This window comes from Crocuta crocuta, unplaced genomic scaffold (assembly GCF_008692635.1).
Source record: "Crocuta crocuta isolate KB4526 unplaced genomic scaffold, BGI_CrCroc_1.0 scaffold113, whole genome shotgun sequence".
Taxonomy (NCBI): Eukaryota; Metazoa; Chordata; class Mammalia; order Carnivora; family Hyaenidae; genus Crocuta; species Crocuta crocuta.
In genome coordinates, this window is record NW_027530368.1 from 5,178,576 (window position 1) to 5,199,487 (window position 20,912).

Sequence of the window (20,912 nt, forward strand, 5' to 3'; positions counted from 1 at the left end):
GTGACAATGTTGCAGGGCTGGTAGCTGGGCGCCAGCCGCCGAGCCTTCTCAAGTGGGTGCCGCCGGGATGCTGCCTCGCGGGGCGGCGGGGAGACCGAGGAGGAGGGGAAGGCAGTGCTTGGCTGGGTCAGCGCTGCTGGAGGCGGCCAAATCCTCCCTTTTTTCCGAGCCGCGGGGACGGGGTCCGGAGCTGTGCTCGGGATTTCAGCCCCAGGGTTTTTCTCGCTAGGAAAATGCATGAAGCGTTTCCTCGGGATGATGGCTTTTGCTCCCTCTAGGACTCAGCGGTTGAATTCGTAAGTGTGTTACTGATTCATCCTCTCTTCTGTCATCACAGGTTTAAACTTACGCGAATCGCTCTCTTGAGGAGGAGGGGACCGCGGCGCGATTGACACGCATATTCCTATAGGCATCCTCCTTCAGCCCCCACCCCCACGGCCGGATTCGGGTGGCTCCTCTCCGAGCTGAAATCCGAGAAGAAATCCTTGGATCTCTTGTTTTCTTAAAAAAAAGAAAAAAAAATCCAGAAACCTTCGGTATTTTGCTTTACTGCTTCCTATTCTCAAGATGAAGAAGTTTTTCGACTCCCGGCGAGAGCAGGGCGGCTCTGGCCTGGGCTCTGGCTCCAGCGGAGGTGGGGGCAGCACCTCGGGCCTGGGCAGTGGCTACATCGGAAGGGTCTTTGGCATTGGGCGACAGCAGGTCACTGTGGACGAGGTGTTGGCGGAAGGTACGGTGGGACTCTTTCAGTGCGCCGTGAATTAAAATCTTGTGCTGATGCAGCAAGACTGGTTTCTAGTTCAGTGTATGAATGGGTTTTGACCAGTTGACCCTCCCTTCCCCCTTCTCTTGCTCAGTGAATTATTGTCCTTGAAAAATTTAAAACTGGGGTTTGGAAGTGACAGGGCTTATGGGGTGGAAGGACGTTGCTGGAAATTGTTTACCTCAATGGCCTTTTAGTATTTTTTAAAAATTGACAAGCCAGTTCTTGTTTGCCTCACTGAATTACGAGGATCCGAGAGAAAACGTATGTGTGAAAGTGTAAAGCTTCACATCAAATGTAGGGTGCTGGGCTGGTCATCCTCAAACTTGAAATATCGATGTGAGGGTTGAAGGGTGGAGATGGAGTACCTTTAAGAAGACAGAGGGGTTTCTCCTTCTACCCAACTTTCCCACTCCCATGAGCAGGCATTGGAGGAAGAGAGGATTTTCAGAGAATGGGAATGTGTTTTTCTAAGAGCCAAGGCTCTTGGTGGATTTAACTAGTTTTGTTTCCTGACCCAACTGTAATCAGGTCCCCAGGATGTAGCTAAGATAACAGAAATTACATGAGATGAATGTGGTTATTTTGAAACCAGTCCATTAGGCCCCTCTTTCTCCTGTTTTAGTTTTTATTTTTTAGCCAAAAGAGTTACTTGAGAGTGACATCTGATTTTTGTTTTTCCTCTCTTGGAGAAGATGTTATTTAGATCTGCTGTGTAAATTCCCTACATGTGTGTTCATCTGTGTATCTGTAGATATGTAAATATATGTTTTTATCCCCAAGGCTTTCTGGAAATCTTGGCATGTCTCTTTTGGTAACCTTAACCTCGACCTTCATAATTACACCAGACCCATACTTTTCACAGCCCATTGCCTGCCTTGTGTGCTTTTATTTTTATTAAAAGCAGCAATTTCCTTGGCATGAAGCTATTCAAACTAATTGGATGGGGCCAACCTGCTGTAGGTTGTGTTATTGGCTGAGAGGGGATTGGGGAAGGGGGATGCCACTGTGACTGCAACATGGTGGTTGTGGGGGGACAGTTTATTAGCTGGAGAGGAGGCTTTTTGCAAGCTAAGGTTGACCTGGGAGATGCAGAGGAGCCTTTTTGCAAGCTAAGGTTGAAGCAAGGGTCCTAACCTGGGCCTGGGAGATGCCTGTCATGGTGAGTGTTGCGGGTGGGTGGGTTAGGAGGAGGAAGAAGCTGTGTTTGGCTCTCAGCTTGTGCAAGTTCTGGGTTCAACCAGACCCAATTTTCTGGGGTTAGGGTGGAAGCCTTTACTTTAAAAGCACTTAAAAAAAAAAAAGATCTGACAGTTAATGTCCTTGTGAAATTGTTGCTCTTTTCCATTCTCAGCACTGTTCTAGCTGGACTTAATCCGGGGCCTGAGTCACTGTCCCTCTGGATCTTTCCTTGTGGGCTTTGGTGCAGGATGGGAGATGCTTCTGTGCCCGCTGCCAGATCCGCACCCTTGAGTCTGATCTGTCTCTTTCATTCCCGTGCCAAAGCCCTTGACTGCAGTGGGATGGAGAAATGGAGAAGGAGTGTGAGAGAGAAATCAGGAGGAATGAGGGAGCACAGAGGTCTTTCCTTCTCTTTGAATGGCCTCTGCTGACCTTATAGCCCAGGAGCATTTGCTTCAACTAGGATATTGTCTCCTTGTACATGGCGCCACCCTAAGTAGTGACTGTTCTCAGAACCTGAATGATGGGGAAGAGAAAAGGCAAAATTAGTCTTTGTTATTTAGGCTGTCCTCCTCTTCCCTGGAATTCCTCCCTGAGAATCGCACATCACGCATTATGATATTTTTAAGTGGAACTTAGGCCTTGCAGCTCTGCATTCATTTATTTGTTCATTCAACAAGCAGTTATGGAGTGTCTATGATATACCAGGCACTGTGCTAGGCCCGAGGGGTATGACATAAAACTAGATGCTAGAGTTTACAAACTACTTTGAGAGATGGAAAACAGCTAGTTGGAATAGAGAGATATGTGCTATCATGGAGATAAGCCTAGGGTGCAGTGGCCCTCAGTTTTAGAGAGCCGAGGATTGCTTTCTGCCGGAGGGGTCATCCTAGTGTGGAGGCAGCACAGACAAAGACTCAGAACAGCAGGAGAGAGTCTCTTGTAAAACAGAATGTGGTGATACTGTCCTTTTTATGTCCTTTGACTGTAAGTGAGTTTGAATTTGTGGCTCTTAGAAGTATATAGCTATATAAGAGTCAGTATACAAAGTATCTATGTAGCATCTGCTAAGTAAAAAGGCACTCTAGGTTCTGAGAGGCATAGGGGAGTTCTGAAGGGTGCTATCTGCCTTTAAGGAGCTGTCAGTGAATTTGGGAAGACAAGGCAAATACTCATACACACAGTATAGCACGGTTACCAGCACTGTCTGTATGGTCAGGCAGATCTGGGTTTGAATTCTGGATCTGTTCTTTACTAGCTGTGAAACCTTGGATAAGACTTTTCAAGCCTCTCTCGAATCTGTTTCCCTGTGGCAGTGGTTCTCAAAGTATAGAGCCTGGATCAGGAGCATCAGCATTATCTAGAAGCTTATTAGAAATGTGAATTAAGCCTCACCCCATAAACCAAGAGTGTGGGGCTTTCACAGATTTCTGGAGAGATTCTTTTTTTTTTTTTTTTTTAATAAATAGTTTATTGTCAAATTAGTTTCCACATAACACTCAGTGCTCATCCCCACAAGTGTACTCCTCCATGCCCGTCTCCCCTCTCCCCCACATCCGTCAGTCCTCAGTTTTTGTCAGCATTTAAGAGTCTCTCATGGTTTGCCCTGGAGAGATTCTTATGCAAGCGAAACATCGAGAACCCCTGTCCTATGGCGCGGTCATGAAGATTAAATGAAGCGATGTATATGAATTACTTAACATTTTTCAGGTGTTCAGTGAGTGGCAGCCTTTATTTGTCAGCAACATTACATCCTATATATAGTTAAAGGGGAGTGAAGGGGCATTGTGAAGGCTACAGATTGCTGTAGCCATCCCATTCCCTTTTGTGGATGGACAGAGTCAGATATTTTTCTGCAAAAGCCTCACTAGCTCCTTCAAGGGTCAATAGATGTTTTGGGTAGCCATGTTCCTTCCTGTACCCTTTCCTTTTCGAGTCCTCAGGTGCTGACCTAACCACTAGTCCCAGCCAGAGTTGTCCCAGGATTATGTGAGTTGTGCATCAAGTGCCCAGGGCAGTGGCTAGGCCGTTTGGGGAGGGTGGGCTTTAAACACAGACTGTTTTCCCACCACATCCCACCTGTCATCCCTGTTTCTCTAATGGGGTGTTGGTCTCTGCTTTATAGTGAGGAATGCAAGAACACCTAGGAGGAGCTGCGGGAGTAAGAAAGGAAAATGTCTGGGCTGCCATCTCCATCAGCATCATCAGCCCTGTTCACCTGCTTTCATGAACTAGTCAGTGAGAGCTTATTTGGGAGAAGTGAAAGCTCTACACCATGAGGTCTTTTGAGTAACCATTGAGTAGCTCTCCATTATGCACCGCTACCCTGTGTGCCTCAGCCCTATGCTCTTTGTGGGGCAAGAGAGGGGATAGTGTCTGGGGGAAGGAGTGGTCCTGAAGGTTCAGTGAGAGGCAGGCAGCTTGAAGGAGAAATAGGTGGGGGAGTGGGATGACCAGTGTTACAGAAGGGAGTTCAGAGGGATATGGCTATTGCTAGGCTGCGTGCAGAGGGAGATATTTTCTCTTTAGCTTCCTTAGTAAAGATGCCATGATGACTTCCTAATCATGTCTGAGGTAATGGGCATGTGATGTCAAGGAAAGATTTGGGTTAAGCTTCTAGAATGAACTCAATGGGAAAATAGGAGCAATGCTCATAGAAGGACTGAAGAGCTGTGCCTTTATCATACATTCTTAGTTATATGAGGCCTTACGCCTAAGCTTTAAACAATACGTGTTTGTCAAATACCTGCTGTGTACAAGACCACATTCCAGGACTGCATCAGTTCTATATAAGGTGGACCACGTGCCCTTTCAGAGCAGCTTCCTTACTTCTACTAAAGAAATCCAGGTTTAGCGTTAATAAGAACTACTAAGTGAGTTTCCATACCAGTAAGCTGATGATTTCTCCTACCAACGTCATAAGGTAGTGAGGATTAAAAGTGTGTGTGAAGCCACTTCAAACAAACATATATATGTGTGTATGTATGTATGTGTATATACACACATATGCAGCATATATTATATTGTGTTGGTATTGATACGATGCACACGTGTATTCATTTAGTGAATTTTCTTTAGGACTTTGTGGCAGGCACTGTGTTAGGTTCCAGAGCTACTAAGATGAACAGGATGTGGGCCTGGCTCTTCAGGTGCTCATAGACCAACAAATAACCCTGAGATCAGTGGCCAGCACTTAGCATGGTCCTTGGTACATACTAGATGGTAAAAAGATGTTATGAGGTGATAAAGAGAGGGCCTGGGGGTGAAGGTTTATAGATGATGTGTGGTTTGAACAGGAATGAAAATTGCCCAGCATATGGTCCAGATGAGGGTTATCCAATGCCTTCCCACCAGAAGGATGAGCATATGCAAGTGTGGAGTGGTGAAACAATTTGATGAATTTGGGAATAAGTACAAGTTTCCCTTCCAGAATCAAGGAAAGAAGGGCATGGAGTGATAGGAGGAAATTCTACAGTTCTTCCCTGGCTATTCACCTGCTGTTCACTTTCTTCAGTGGCCCTGGTCTTTTGAGTAACCATTGAGTAGTTCTCCATTATGCACTGCTACCCTTTGTGCCTCAGCCCTATGCTATTTTTTGGGCAAGGGAGGGGATAGTGTCTGGGGGAAGGAGTGGTCCTGAAGGTTCAGTGAGAGGCAGGCAGCTTGAAGGAGAAATAGGTGGGGGAGTGGGATGACCAGTGTTACAGAAGGGAGTGGACAGGGGAAATAATGAAGATGTTTGACCAGAGCAGAAGGTAGGTTGGTGAGAAAAGAAGAGGAAATAAGGTTATGAGGAGCTTTAGTGCCAGGAAGAAAGGTTAGTTATAAGCACCTGAGGTCTTTTCTGACGCAGACACCAATTTGATCCCTCCCACTTCAGATGTCTTTGCCTCCTGGGAAGTCTGGTTTTTTAGTGGCAACTGCAGATTTTCAGGGGGTGGTTTGTGAATGGTGTCTTCTTCCTGGCTTCAGGCATGATGACGGTTATAGCTTTGCTAAATATAGTCAAATCTAGAATTCAGAAATGAAATCCAGAATAAGCAGTTGCATGGTCAAAACCTTTCCTTTGGTCTTTCTAACAAAGTCACACTCACTTAATGAGAGATGATGAAGGGAAACGGTGTCACATGGGTTTTAAGTGGGAGGTTATGAGGGGAGACATACACTCGTACCTCAATAGCTAAAACTGCATGCAGGGTACATGGGGAAAGCTTGATAAACATTCATAAAGTACAGATGAAATATTACTGCATCAGAGCAGTCATTGCAGTGTTTGAAAGTTGACATCTCAGAAAGGGGACTAACACCACCATGTACCTTCATCTAGTACCCTTGCAGGGATAAATGCTTTCTGAGCCTACTGAGGAAATAACTGTGACATCTGCATCTGAAAGAGCCAAACAGTGATAATAATAGAAATGGTATTGTCTATTGAAGTAGCATCTGGCACTGTGAAGTAGCAAAGAGTAGCCTTCAGTCTGCTTTTCTGGTGCCATTTTTTTGGTGTGGTGGAAGGAGCACTGCAGTATAAATGGGGAGGTCAAGGTTTGCCATATCCAGTAACTGTTACTGAGCCCTCACTATGTGCTGGGCATCAGCCATTGAGAGCTAAGACTGCCTCCAGAAACTCACAGGATAGCACTTCAGATACACCAGCCAATACCTCCAAGTGCTGTAATGGAAGGATATAAAAAGGGGAGGGGAACAGGCAAAAGGCAGCCATTAATTTTGTGGGGTCAGGATTAGTCAGGGAGAGCTAAAGAAAGAGGATATTTGAGATATGTCTTCAAAAATAAGAACTTATTACTAGATGGACAAGGTTGAGAGAATTTTCTAGGCAGAGAGAATAACATGGCCCAAGACAAAAAGCAAGGAAGTGCCTTGTTTACAGGGAAACTTTATGTGTTGAGATAGCATAATCCAGGGCTATGTTGTCCAATAAGGTAGCCATGGCCACATATGGCTTTTAAATTTAAGTTATCTAAATTAAAATATAACTTTAATTTTTCAGGTACACTAGCCATTTTTCAGTTGCTTAATAGCTACATGTGGCTAGTGCCTATGATTTAGGACAGCACAGATAGAAAACATTTAATCATCACAGAAAATTCTATTAGACAGTGTTAATTTAGAGCAATAGTCCCTAAACTCTTTGGATAGAATGACGCTATCAGTTAAACATTTAATTTCTTCATTATATATATGCTTGGTTATGTCCTGCTATCATTAACTAATATCTGAAGACACAATATATACTTGAAATGAAGTTCATCATTTATGATCATAGATGCAAATCTGTCTTGTAAGTCCTCTGGTTAGGTTTTGGCAAGTGTCTTGTTACATCTTATTAGATTGTGACCATTTCTACATCATATTGTGACTGATGGGGAATTAAGTATACCAGGAATAGAATTGAGGCTCTACCTTTCTCTTGTTGTTCGTTTATGCTTCTGTTATCTTTAATCCAATATATCTTTGCAGGAATCTTTGCCCCTTGTTTGCTTTATGAAGATTAATTCATTTAAAACAAATGTAATCAGTAAATCCACTTAACCAAGCACACGAACTGTGTCAGCCTATGCTATGTAGCTTCTACTCTTCCCTCATTATTCTATCAGATTCATATGAGATATGGGACTGACATAGAGACTGGATGGGAGCACTAGTGTTGGGCCATCTAGTAAAGATAAAATCTTATTTTTTAAGATGGAAATTAATATAAGTAGAGAGTCTTGTACATGTCTTTTTCTTCCCCAGTGGATTTTTTTGTGGACTTCTGTTTGGAGACCTCTGGTCTCATTGAGCAGTGGTTCTCACCGAAGAGCGATTATCGCCGGGTGGCGTTTAATGTCTGGAGATATTTTCGATTGTTACAAGGTGGGAGGTAATACTGGCATCTAGGGGGGTATAGGCCAAGGATACTGCTAACCATCCTACAACATACCCAACAGCTCTCCCTCCCCACCACAGCCAATAATTAGCCCAAAATGTCAGTTGTGCCAAGGTGGCACAATGTGATGTGTTGGCCAGTGTGGGGAAAAAGAGGAGTCAGGGATGGCTCGGAAGGGTCTAATCTGACTTCAGGCAAATCACTTAATTTTTAAATTCATTTTCTTAGAATCAGTGAGTCAGTAGTCTTTCTTAACCTAATATGGTTAAAAATCTTTATGTCATTTTCTGTATAAAATAGCTACTTCCAGAAATAAACCCGTAAACTAAAGGAAGTAGAATGGCAAGTATTTGTAGGGCTCTGGCTGAGGGAGTTGTAACTGTACTCTACCACTGACTGAATATGGATTATGAGTTTTAGAAAATTCTCCCAATATTCTCATTGCTCATATCTGAGCGACCCCAAAATATTGTGGAAGCACTTTCTTTTTTCTTTTTAAAATTTTTTTAAATGTTTTATTTATTTTTGAGAGAGAGCTAGAGACAGCATGAGTAGGAGAGGATCAGAGAGAGAGGGAGACACAGAATCCAAAGACAGGCTCCAGGCTCTTAGCTAGCTGTCAGCACAGAGCCCAACCTGGGGCTTGAACCCACGAACCGTGGGATCATGACCTGAGCTGAAGTCGGACGCTCAACCAACTGAGCCACCCAGGTGCCCCATGTGGAAGCATTTTCTGACTTGAATTGCTCATAGGGAGGTTCAGTTGGGAAGGGTCATTAAAAACCAGAATGTTGTGACAGAAGATGTAGATAATCCTTTGTACAAGGAAGAATTTTCAGGAAGAGTCTAGTACTTGCAGTTAGGGATAGTGGGTTCATGTTCTTTGACTTCTGTTTGCCAGTATGGCTTTGGGCAAGTGATTTAACCATTGGGAGCCACTGGTTCCTCATTTATTATAAATGTCCTTCCTACCTCTGCAAGGATGTGGTGATCATGGAACAAGAGGATGTAGGTTTACTGTAGCGTGTATGAGACAGCTTGCCCTGCCAGCCAGGAGTAGCAAGGTTTATTGAGCATCTATGGTATTTTCAGCTCTAAGATGCTGTGACATCTAGAAGAATAATGGAAGATTTGGCTCCTGCCCTCTTTGTTGACATAATGTGACCAACACACAGGAAACAAAAGCACCCTGTAAGACAATAGGGTGTGTGGTGTAGTCTCTAAATTTTGGAGGTATTGAGGGGAAAGAGATCAGTGAGGACCGACATGGTTAGGAAGATTTTGTGAAGATGGATTGTTTTTAACTATGAGTCTTTTCTGGAACCCCCTCTTCGAGTAACCTTGTTTTATTTAGGGAACATGTCTAGTTCCGCACGTTTGCATATGTTATATTCTTAGTAAAGTTGAAGTAAGTATTGCAGCGTTTTTGGTTTCTTTTGAGGAACAAAATTGCCTACATAAATAAATCATATGTTCTGCGCTTATAACCAAAGAAAAAAAGCCTTTTCATTCCATGTGATTTTGAATCACTCAGCAATACTGGCTGCAGTATTTTGTGCCTCCTTCCTCCCTCCAGTATCTTTATTATTACCAGCTTGCTATCTTTATTTTTAGTGTATTATATATACTTCAAACAATCTCAGTTCTTCTTTCGAGTTATGGACAATTGTTAGGAAAGAGGAGTCCTTATGACTGAGACTCCTACCTTGGCAGAGGGCAAGTTCCTCAAGTTGGAACAAAGTTGAAAGAGTGAAAAGCTGGAGTTGGAATCGAGGGCTGCTGTGAGTGAATCAGCTTGAACTCCATGGTCAGTTTTCTCCCTGGGCCCTGAGTTAACCTTGGCAGACAGCAGATGGCAACGCCAGTCGAAGCTTTGTTATTTATGATTTCTGAAGAGCCGAGAGATTATTTATTGGATGCAGGAGTTTATGGCACATTATTATTATAGAAGACCCTGCATGGCATAGCATTGATGTTAGATTATCATTTGTAATTATAATGATCTTAAATAATGATGCCTTTCATCTAGGACTTGAATCCTGGAGAAAGCAATATAATGCCATGTAATTTTGCTTGCTGTCTGTTTTTGAGGATGCTTACAGCTATTGTACTGGGACTTTTAGGGTGAGAGAGAGATTGTTGTTCCCTATGGTACTGATCATGAATTTGAGAACAAAATGGAGACTTTATTACCCTTTGGAAACAAGAGAAAAAAAAAAAGGAGAGGACTCAGGTCTCATCAGCTGGGCCCCTCCTGGAGGACTGAGGCTTGAGCAACATTTACAGAGGGGGCAGGTCTCCTGCTAGTACCCACAACTCATCATTTTCCCTGGTCATGAAATCTTGTTTGTTCAGGAAGTGCTGATTATCTTACTGGTTTGTTAGATTTGTTTAATTTCTACTTGCCTAGTCCTTCTCTCAGACCTTTGTCCTCTAGTTTTAGAAGCCTGGACATCTTGGTGGTGGGGAATGGGCCGTGTTGGAAGAAATAATGCCATCTGGGTTTTTGGCTATGGAATAATCTTGGTTTGACCAGAAGGGGTAACTCAATAATGATTGGAGAAAACCTACTATCCAGTACTGTCTTTCCTTCTCTGTCTCCCAGAATAATGGGAGCACTGTGATGTTCTCAGGAGAAGACCTCCACGGTTAGCCCCATGTGTGGAATTGGGGTAGGCAGCCCTTGGCCTCAATCCTGGACCTGTCCCTGTGATGTTGGGCACATCCAGTCTTCTCATTTATAAAATGCGGATAATATTGTGGTTGGTTGTAAGGATTAGATGAGATTATGTAAAGCACTTAGCATAGTGCCTAGCATATAGTTAGCAATCTGCAAATGGTTAACTCTTAGCATTTGAGTGCATGAATTTTGTTTTTATCAGGCAATATTTGTTTTGCTGTGTGTATAAGCTGGTGAAGTTAGTTGTGGATATATATAGTGTGTGTGTATGCGTACATGTGTATATAAATATGTATACATATATAGATGCACATGTAACTTATATTAGTAATATATATACATATTAATCTAAAAAGTAGAAATATAAGGTATGAGTATCTTAACTATATAAAGGAACTCCAACTATTTAAATAAATGCTATATTGTAAAGATAGATAGCTACAGCTAAGGAATAAAAATAAGAAAGAGAATGTCAGAAGAATATTGTAGTTTGATTTTTTTTTTTTCATGCTTGAAAGCCACCTGTGTGTTGGAAAATTTCCCCAGCCTGTCATGTTGCTATTAGTATGAAGGGCCTCTCTGCCTCTTTGCCCCTGAGGAACGCCTGATCCCAGCTGCCTATCCAGCTTCACATTCCTGGGCTCTAATATAGGTCGTCTGCTTCATTAAGGCCTGTGCCCTCCTCATGTCCCATTAGTCCTGGATTTAGTTCTTTCCAGTGCTTTACTCACAGAGTTCCCTGTACCTGGGATCCCCTGCTCTGCCCACCTACACTACTCCCACCTAACCTCAGTACTTCCCGCACTCGATCCATCTCTCCTTCTCTTCTGTGGTTGCTGGTCATACTTGCTGCCTTTGTGGACGGTTTGGGCCCATAATCCCAAAGTTGTGTTTTGCTATTTATCTATTTCATTTGTATCTACTTTTTAGTGTCAGATAATTTTTAGGAGGCAGAGTGTAAACCTTAGGTTTATTTTGTATCCAATTCAGGACTCTTAAATTTGAACACTACAACAGTGGGTACAGAATACATTAGCTGAAGAAATAATACAGTAAATCAGTATTAAATCACATTCACTGGGCAGGCACTACAGACCAGACAAATGTGAGCTATACAGACCTCCCTATTCCTATTCCAATAATATAACAGATCTGTGTTTGGGACCTTACTACAATGATAAGAGCACTCAAATCTAGGTTTTTGGTGAAGTTAAAAAATAACAAAATTCAAAGCAAAGTAGAATACCTTCCAGAAGCTCAAAGTAGAATACCTTCCAGAAGTTCATGTAAATTTCATGTAAATATTGATTCAATTCAGTTATGGATTCCTAATTCTATCAGTCTCAAAAATAGAGATATAAAGTATAAATATGTTAACTATATAAAAGAACTCAAAGTATTTCAGTGCTGTATAGTGAAGATGGAGAAGATTAGGTCAAGTATCAAAAACTCAGAAGTTACCAAATTTTCTCTTTAATAAGCAAGGCGTGCATTAATTTTCTAGCTTGTGATGGTTGTTGGCCTATGGTAAATTAGGACAGTAATTCTCAACTTACATTTAGGGTAGTGGGCATGGGAGCAGAGGACAGATAGGAAAGCAATATATAATTTGAAAAAACACATACCACCCCCAGGCCTAGCTAGGAAAGGAGGAACCTCAAAGAGAATGGGGAATGGTGGTATACCCTCTTAGAAGGCACACTGTAGTCGTAAGTGGTTGGGGGAGGGAGAGGAAATGAGACTTATGTTTATCAAAGGGGATATGGTTTTTAAAAGGTTCATAAGTATGGCACTAGCAGCTCAGTTATAAATTGAGTCTAGAGAGTTGGTTCCTAAAATTGGTCACTATATGTAGCTCTTAGAACATAGATAGGAACTTATTTCTCCCTGTTCTTGCTGCTTTCAGAGATGAATAGTGGAAAGGGGGATCATCTGTAAGCCTTTACTGGTGGTTTGCCCAGTGAATTCCATGACCTTGTTTAAAGAAGATCAGATCTTGGTGGCTCTCTGATCAATGATGAGAATTCACTTGAAAAAAGTTACTTTTGGATTATATAAACTTTCCCAGAAATTGAAGTATTTCTTTCTTTTTTAAAATCATAGTTTTAGAGTAAAATGGGTCGTATAAGTGACTCATCCAGCAGTTTTGGAGTGATTTTAAGGTGGTATGATAGAATAATATCCAGGTTTATATACATTCAAGTTTTGGCTTTAGGTTTAGCTCATCTGAACGAACAACTATACAAAGTAAGGGAAGTAGATTGCGTAGTCTCTTTCTCAGTGACCTGGGGCGCGTGAGTTCCCTTCTGCTAGCATGTTTTTCCAGACCACTGGATGATCTCAAAGATACCTTCTAGCTGGAAGACATGATTTTTGAGTTCTCTGGTTTCTTTTGAGACCATTTGAGAGAGGGACAGTGGCATGGGGTTGATTAGGTTGAAATGTAAGACTTGTGTAGCTGGGACTATGGGCCATACCGGGTTGTGTCAAAGTCACTGGAGGCAAAAGATCCCATTCCTTTTCTACTACTCATCATGCCGGCGGCCCTATCTTTTCTTTAAACTAGAAAAATCAGTGTTCATAATTAGATATTGGAGGTGAGAGGAAGCTGGGATAATCTTGGGCTTCTGTCTTAAATGACTGGGTACGTAATGGTATCAACAGAATGAAGAAAGAACAGTATATTGAGGGAAAGAGAATGACTTTGGTTTAGGACTTTTAAGCATGAAGCACCAATGAAAATCCAAGTGTGGATATGGTTTAGGACACTGGTGGATAGGACTGGCCTGGATTTTAGAGAAAAGTGTGGTGAGAGTTGTTCTGCAGCCACATGATATTAATGTAAAGTGAAATGGAATGAGATCTCACAAGGAGACTGTGGAAAAAGAGAGAAGCAGGCTATGGGGAGGTGGAGGAGGAAGAGGACACCTCGAGTGAAATCCAGACTCCTCACTCCGACCTGCAAACCCCTGCAAGAGCTTGCATCTCTCTTCACCTCAGCCTGTGACTCTTTAGCCACAGGGATTCCCTTTTATCTTTTTTGAACATTTAACATTGTTTCCTCTTTGGTATCTTAGGCTTGACTGGTCCCTTTGCCTGGAATGGCTTTTTTCTTTTCTTTTCTACTTTTTTCTTTTCTTTTCTTTTTTTAAGATAGAAAGGAAGAAATGAAGGAAGGAGGGGAAAAAAGAACAAAGGAAATACAAAAAGAAGGAATGAAAGGAAGGAAAGAAAGAGGGAAGGAAGAAAGATACTTGGGTAGAAAAATATATTAAAATCTATTTTTAAAATTAATTAATTTTTTATTGAAATATAGTTAACAGTTTCAGGTGTACAACATTAGTGATTCAACAATTCTGTACATTACTCAGTGCTCACTCACTGGTGGTGAGTGTGGTCACCTTCTGTCACCCAACAACATTGTAACAATATTATTGACTATATTTCCTATGCTGTTCATTTATTTTATAACTGGAAGTTGGTAACTCTCAATCCCCTTTATCTATTTCAACCCCACCTACCTTCCTTCTGGCAGCCACCAGCTTGCTCTCTGTACTGAAGAGTCTGTTTTTTGTTTGTTTTGTTCATTTGTTTTGTTTTTTAGATTCCCCATATGAGTGAAATCATATGGAATTTGCCTTTCTGTGTCTGACTTGTTTCACTTCACATAATACCCTCTAGGTTCATCCATGTTGCAAATGGCAAGATCTCATTTTTTCTATGGCTGAGTAATATTCCATTTTGTGTGTGTGTGTGTGTGTGTGTGTATATATATATATATATACACACACACACACACACACACGTGTATCACATCTTCTTTATCCATTCATCTGTTGATGGACAGTTAGGTTGCTTCTGAATCTTGGTTTTTGTAAAATAATGTTGCAATGAACATAGGGGAGCTTATATCTTTTTGAATTAGTATTTTTGTTTTCTTTGGGTAAGCACCCAATAGTGGAAATACTGGATCATATGATATTTCTATTTTTAATTTTTTTGAGGAACCTCCATACTGTTTTCCACAGTGGGTGCAGCAATTTACATTCCCACTAAGAGTGCACCAAGGGTTCTTTTTCTCCTTATCCTTGCCAACACATGTTATTTCATGTCTTTTTGATTCTAGCCTTTCTGACAGTGTAAGGTGATACCTCATTATGGTTTTGATTTGCATTTTCCTGATGATTAGTGATGTCTGATGTTGAGCATCTTTTTTTTTTTTTTACATCTTTTCATGTGTCTCTTGGTCATCTGTATGTTGTCTTTGGAAAACGTGTCTATTCTGTTCCTCTGCCCATTTTTTACTTGGATTATTTGTGTTTTTTTGGTGTTGGGTTATGTAAGATCTTTATATATTTTGGATATTAACCCCTTAGCAGATATATCATTTGCAAATATCTTCTCTCATTTAGTAGGTTGTCTTTTTGCATTGTACAAAATGACACAAAGGTTTTTCACTGCACAAAAGCTTTTTATTTTGGTGTAGTCCCAATACTTTATTTTTGCTTGTGTTTCCTTTGCCTTAGGAGACCTATCTAGAAAAAATATTGCTACGACTGATGTCAAAGAAATTAATGCCCATGTTTTCTTCTAGGAGCTTTATAGCTTCAGGTCTCATCTTTAGGTCTTTAATGCCTGAATGTTCTTCAGGAAAAGCCTGCTCTTTCCGTCGCTGACTACTTCTTGCCATTCAGACCTCACTTAAAACTCACCTCAGAGAGACCTTCCTTCACCATCCAATATAAGGGACTCATCATTTTTTATTTTGCCAGGTAGCCTGTGTCAATTGATTCTTGCTTATTGTTTATCTCCCTCCATAAGAATATCACCCTCATGAAAACAGAGACCTTCACTGACTTGTTCCGTGTATATCCCCAGTTCCCCGTGTGGTGCCTGACACCTCTGAGGAACTCCGTGAAAACGAGTTGAAGGAACGAATGAAGGAGGTAGAAGGAATGATTGGAGACAGATATAGAATCAGGAGAGGATAAGTGAATGCAATGAATATTAAGTAGATTTAAAAGAAGGAGGGTATGGATACTTTAGGGTGTTAGCAATCAGTAAGGTCATGATAAGGATGGAAATATATTTATTGGATTTGGAAATATGCAGATTATTCATGAGCTTTGTTAGAGCAGTTTAAGTGGAGCAGTGTAATGGAGAGGAGTCAGGAGGCAGTGAAATGAGCGAATGGGAAGTCAGTTGGATGCTGAGGCATGGTGGCATTTATTATTTTTAATGGTGGAAGAGGCTTGAGTACATCAACAGAAATGTAGCTAGTAGAAAGAAAGAGGTTGGAAATATAGTATGGGGGGATTATTGATGGAATAGGACTGAGTACATGGTGACAGGTCATGGATACAATCCTCAGCTGAGGTGCAGGACAGGACTTTGAACAAGAGAAAGGGCACTCCATTCACTGACCAGAAAGGAACTGGAGAAAGAATGGGTAAAAAAAAGATAAGAAATTGGTACCGTTTGACAAGTTGAGGGAGTTCTTGCCTCATGGTTTTTGCTTTCTATCGAATGCTGCGGGGTAGGAGTGGAATTGGGGGTTTAAAGAGAATAAGGAAGGATGAGGAGAATTTTCCTTAAGTCTGTGAAGAGAAGAACTAACAAAGGATAAATAGGAAAGTGGCCTGGTCATTTGAAAAGCCCATTCGAGATGAGTCGCCATCGGAAGACAGGTTTCCTGACCCCTGAGGGTTTATTGAATTTGAAAATGTACTATTTTGTATTGGACTTTCTCTTTTTTCTTTTTTTTTAATGTTTATTATTTTTGAGGAGAGAAAGTCAGTGAGAGAGGGGACAGAGGATCTGAAGCAGGCTTTGTGCTGAGAGCAAGGAGCCCAACACGGGTCTCAAACTCCTGAACCATGAGATCATGACCTGAGCCAAAGTCAGATTCTTAACCAACTGAGCCACCCAGTCTCCCCTGGATAGGACTTTGTCTGAAACACATTATGTATTTCCTAGATTATATGTCACAGAGGCAGCATGATATAGGTAGAAAGTATGCCTGATCAGAGCCTGTCTGGTGACCCCTGTGCTCGGTACTCTTGGACAGTTGCTTCCCTGCTCATCAGGTTCCTTGTTCTGTAAAACAAGGAGATGATGGTGAAGTTACTTTCCAAGTCTAATATCTTGCTATCCTTTATTTCTCAAATACATTGTTATTAGATCTCTTAGGATCTTTATGTGGGTAAGATGGTTTGCTCCTGAATAAGCTTGCACTGCTTTTTGAATTTCATGTTTGTGCTTTATCGTGTTTTTTGGTTCCTTTCTAATGAGACTGTCCCTTGTTACTTCTCACTGCTATCCGTGTGCCTTCCTGAATTAGTGTCTCTCTAATTTGCTGCTTTTAATCTGCTGTAGACTTGGAAACTAGATGACAGCCTGTTAGAACCATGTGCAACAATGAAGAGGTCGTTAGTGAGAATTCGAGGGTCTTGTCTGTGATTAAAGGACAGGAGCTACTGACCATGAGCTTTGTCTCTGTTTGGCACAGAAATTAGTTTTTTGTGCCTCACGTTCCAGAAAAGTTGAGTTCTAAAGAGAAGATGAGTTACCATTTGATGTTTCTTATTAATTAAATGTGCTTATAAGCATTTGTCTAAAAATGACTGTCATTGAGTATCAAAGCCATAGAGATTTAACCTATTTCCATTTTCCTTTTCACTTTCTATCCCTTCTTCTCCTCTCTCCCACCCGCCCTCCTCATACACAGAAGTCCTTTCTACACACTTACAATGTAAGGCAACGTTCTAGGCACCATTATAACATTATTCCAGTCATTCAGTTTCCATGTATTTGTATTTGAAACCACAGAGAAGCTTCCAGGATTATATTTCACTGTTCAGTGCTGTATGTTTGTATCTCAGTAAGTGTCCTACTGGAGACTCAACTGGTGTTTGCTGTTGGGGGCTGGAAGACCTGAAACAATGAACTCAAGTTCCATATGTAGTCTGTGGTTGATATGGCGGAAAGCTATCATGAAGTCTTAAAATATTTTTTAATACATGTTAATCCATAAAGATAATAGAATAGCTAGAAGATAAAGTTAGACAAAGAGAGAAAATACTACCTGTAATCCTATAGATCACCATTGTTAACATTTTGGTGTGTGCCTTCCAGACCTGTGTATTTTTATAAAAATAAGAATATATTTCACATTACCCTTTATAATTTGCTTTCTCACTTAGCAGTATATTCTGTCTTTTTGTGTTAAATGTCTGCATCATCAGGTTTAGCCCATCGTGTGAATGTGTTGTGATTTATTTAGCCAATCTCCATTAAGAGATATTTAAGTTATTTATAGCTATTACAAAACAACTGCAATAAGTATTTTTCAAACCTTTAGGTACTTGTTCTATTACTTCCTTAGGATAAATTTCTAAATGTGAAATAGCTGGATAAAAGATATGCATATTTTAACTTTTGATACATATAAAAATAGCCTACAGAAAGATTAAATCAATGCATACTTCCATAAGAAGTATCTTCTTTATGAGGTTGAACATGTTTTCTTTCTTCTTTCTTTCTGTCTGTATGCCTTTTTATATTTTATATTTTTACGTGATTTTTTTGTTTATGTTTCTTTGCTCATATTCCGTTAGAGTGTTCATCTTAACGATTTACAGAAGTTCTTTACATATTTAAGATGCTAATCCTTTCACACATGTATACGTTGCAGCCCTTTTTTTTTTTTTCCATTTTGTCATTTACTTTCTGTTAGAATGGGATTTTGAAGATTTTTTTATTTATTTACTCATTTATTTATTTTTAGAGAGAGAGTAAGCACATGCACGTGAAAGTGGGGGAGAGGGAGAGAGAATCCCAAGAATGCTCCAAAGTCAGTACAGAGCCCAGCGTGGGGCTTGGTCTCATGACTGTGAAATCATGACCCACACCATAATCAGGAATCTCGTGCTTAACTGACTAAGTCACCCAGGTGCCCCTTTGTAGATATTTTTAATTCTTGTGCTATCAAATCTTTTCCTTTATGATTTTTGTCTGACATCATACTTGGAAAGGCCTGAAGAGAAAGATAGGGCCTAGATCACAGGGGCCCTGTGAGTGTGAAGTTTATTTTTGAGCAGTAGGGAAGCCAGTCAAATTACAAAATTTTTTTGATGTTTATTTTTTTTTTTATTTTTTATTATTTTTTTATTAAAGATTTCTTTTTTTTTAAATTATTTTTTAAGGTTTTTTTTTATTTATTTCTAGAGAGAGAGAGCGTGAGCAGGGGAGGGTCAGAGAGAGAGGGAGTCACAGACTGAAATAGGCTCCAGGCTCTGAGCTGGCAGTCAGCACAGAGCCCGACGTGGGGCTCGAACCCACGAACCGTGAGATCATGACCTAAGCGAAAGTCGGACGCTTAACCGACTAAGCCACCCAGGCGCCCCTTTTGATGTTTATTTTTAAGAGACAGAGCGCAAGTTGGGGAGGGGCAGAGAGAAGATACAGAATCTGAAGCAGGCTCCAGGCTCTGAGCACAGAGCCTGACACGGGGCTCAAACCCACAAACCATGAGATTATAACCTGAGCTGAAGTCGGATGCTTAACCAACTGAGCCACCCAAGTGCCTCAGCCAGTCAGTGTTTTAAGAGGGGATACCATGATCAGATTTGCAGTTGAGTTGGATTTGTGGAGGATGACATGAAGAGACTGAGTATAGAGCATCTGGGAGGCTGTTGCTATGATCCAGGTCAAAGGCAGTGAGGGTCTACGTTGACAGAATGGTAATAGGAACAGAGGAGAAGGCAGACAAATATTACAAGATCATGTTGTCAGGACTTGGCGCTTGATTGGATTTAGAGGTTGAAAGAGAGGTATAGAATTGGAAATGATTCTTGGCTTCTATTTTGAGTGCCCAGGTACATGCGATACAAGTGACCCTATATATAATATATATTATTATATAATATAATAATATAGCTGAGCTATATTGTTCAGGAAGAGAGGGATGATGGAAACAGGGAAGACCAGGTTTAATGAGGAAGGTAATGAGTTTAATACAATCAGTTTGCCCTGTGTTTGGATTTTCTGGGATATGTAACAAACTACCTACAATTCAGTGACTTAAAACAACAATGGTTTATGATTTCTCATGATTCTGTAGGTTGACTGGGAGCTCAGCTGAGGTTCTTCTGAGGGTTCTATTCATCTAATTTGGAGTCTGTTAAAATTGTCTTTACTCCTGGGGTGCCTGGGTGGCTCAGCTGGTTAAGTGTCCAACTTCAGCTCAGGTCATGATATCAAGGCTTGTGAGTTCAAGCCCCGCATCAGGCTCTGTGCTGACAGCTAGTACAGCTAGCACTGACTAGCTAGACTAGTACATCCCATTTCTAACACCCTGCTGTATCCTTAACAGAAACATTTATGTTAGAGAAACATAGGAAACCCTGTGGATTTTATACACAGAACTCTGGTGTTTTTTACACTCTGGGGGCTGTACCACAGTGAGAATTAAGTGAAGGTTTGTCTTTTAAAAATTTTGCTTGTTTATTTATTTTTGGTAAAGTGGATTAAGGGCTTTGGGGAACTTGGGCAAATCATTTTTAGGAAAGAGTACCTAGGTAGGTTGGATATTATGAAATTGATTTGTTGGGAGTTGTCCATGTGGAGATACTTGTGCTCAAGTTTGAAAAGTCAAGAGTGAGAAGACCAATAGGCTGAGAATGGAATGCAAGATTTAAGCAATAGCTTGGTAAGGAAAGCCCTTGAAGGAGACTGAGAAAGTATATCCAGAGATGTCGGAGGAGAATCAGTGGAGTACAGTGCCTTGGACACATGGGACCCTACAAAGGTAAAAAATTGGAATCAATAAGAGGATTAGATGCCTCCAGAGTTCTCAGGTAGGATAAAAACTGGAAAATGCCTCCGGATTGGATGGTGGGATGGCCTTGACTTCCACAAGAGTGGTTTCAAAAGATTAGTGAGTTGATGGGTGGGTGCACCAAGATTACGCTATTTCTTCAAGAAGTGTGTTGAGCAGGGGCGCCTGGGTGGCTTAGTTGGTTAAGCGTCCGACTTTCGCTTAGGTCATGATCTCGCGGTTCGTGGGTTCGAGCCCCGCGTCGGGCTCTGTGCTGACTGCCAGCTCGGAGCCTGGAGCCTGTTTCAGTCTGTGACTCCCTCTCTCTCTGACCCTCCCCTGCTCACGCTGTCTCTCGCTCTCTCTCCTAGAAATAAACAAAAATATTAAAAAAAAAAAAAGTGTGTTGAGCATATTAATAGGCTAATAGGAAGGGACCAGGAGGCAGAGGGGGAGAGAGAAAGATTAAAACAAAAGTAAGGACAGTTGCCTAGTGGAGTGAGGTTCCAGAAGAGACTGGAGGAGATGACATCTTCATCTCTTTGAGTTGCATCTCTATTCTTTCAGTTATTCAGGTCAA

The 20,912-nt window shown here is 41.2% G+C and overlaps 1 protein-coding gene across 8 annotated transcripts in view; it reads left to right on the forward strand.

Moving 5' to 3' along the window:
- The window catches only part of AAK1 (AP2 associated kinase 1), a 167,469-nt gene continuing 146,557 nt past the window's right edge, over window positions 1–20,912 (forward strand). For all 8 annotated transcript variants that reach the window (XM_077766362.1, XM_077766365.1, XM_077766364.1 and 5 more), the window contains exons 1-2: window positions 1–52; window positions 338–730. In XM_077766362.1, coding sequence (XP_077622488.1) covers window positions 568–730 — 163 coding nt within the window. In that variant the 5' untranslated portion in view covers window positions 1–52; window positions 338–567. The remainder of the gene's footprint in view (window positions 53–337; window positions 731–20,912) is intronic.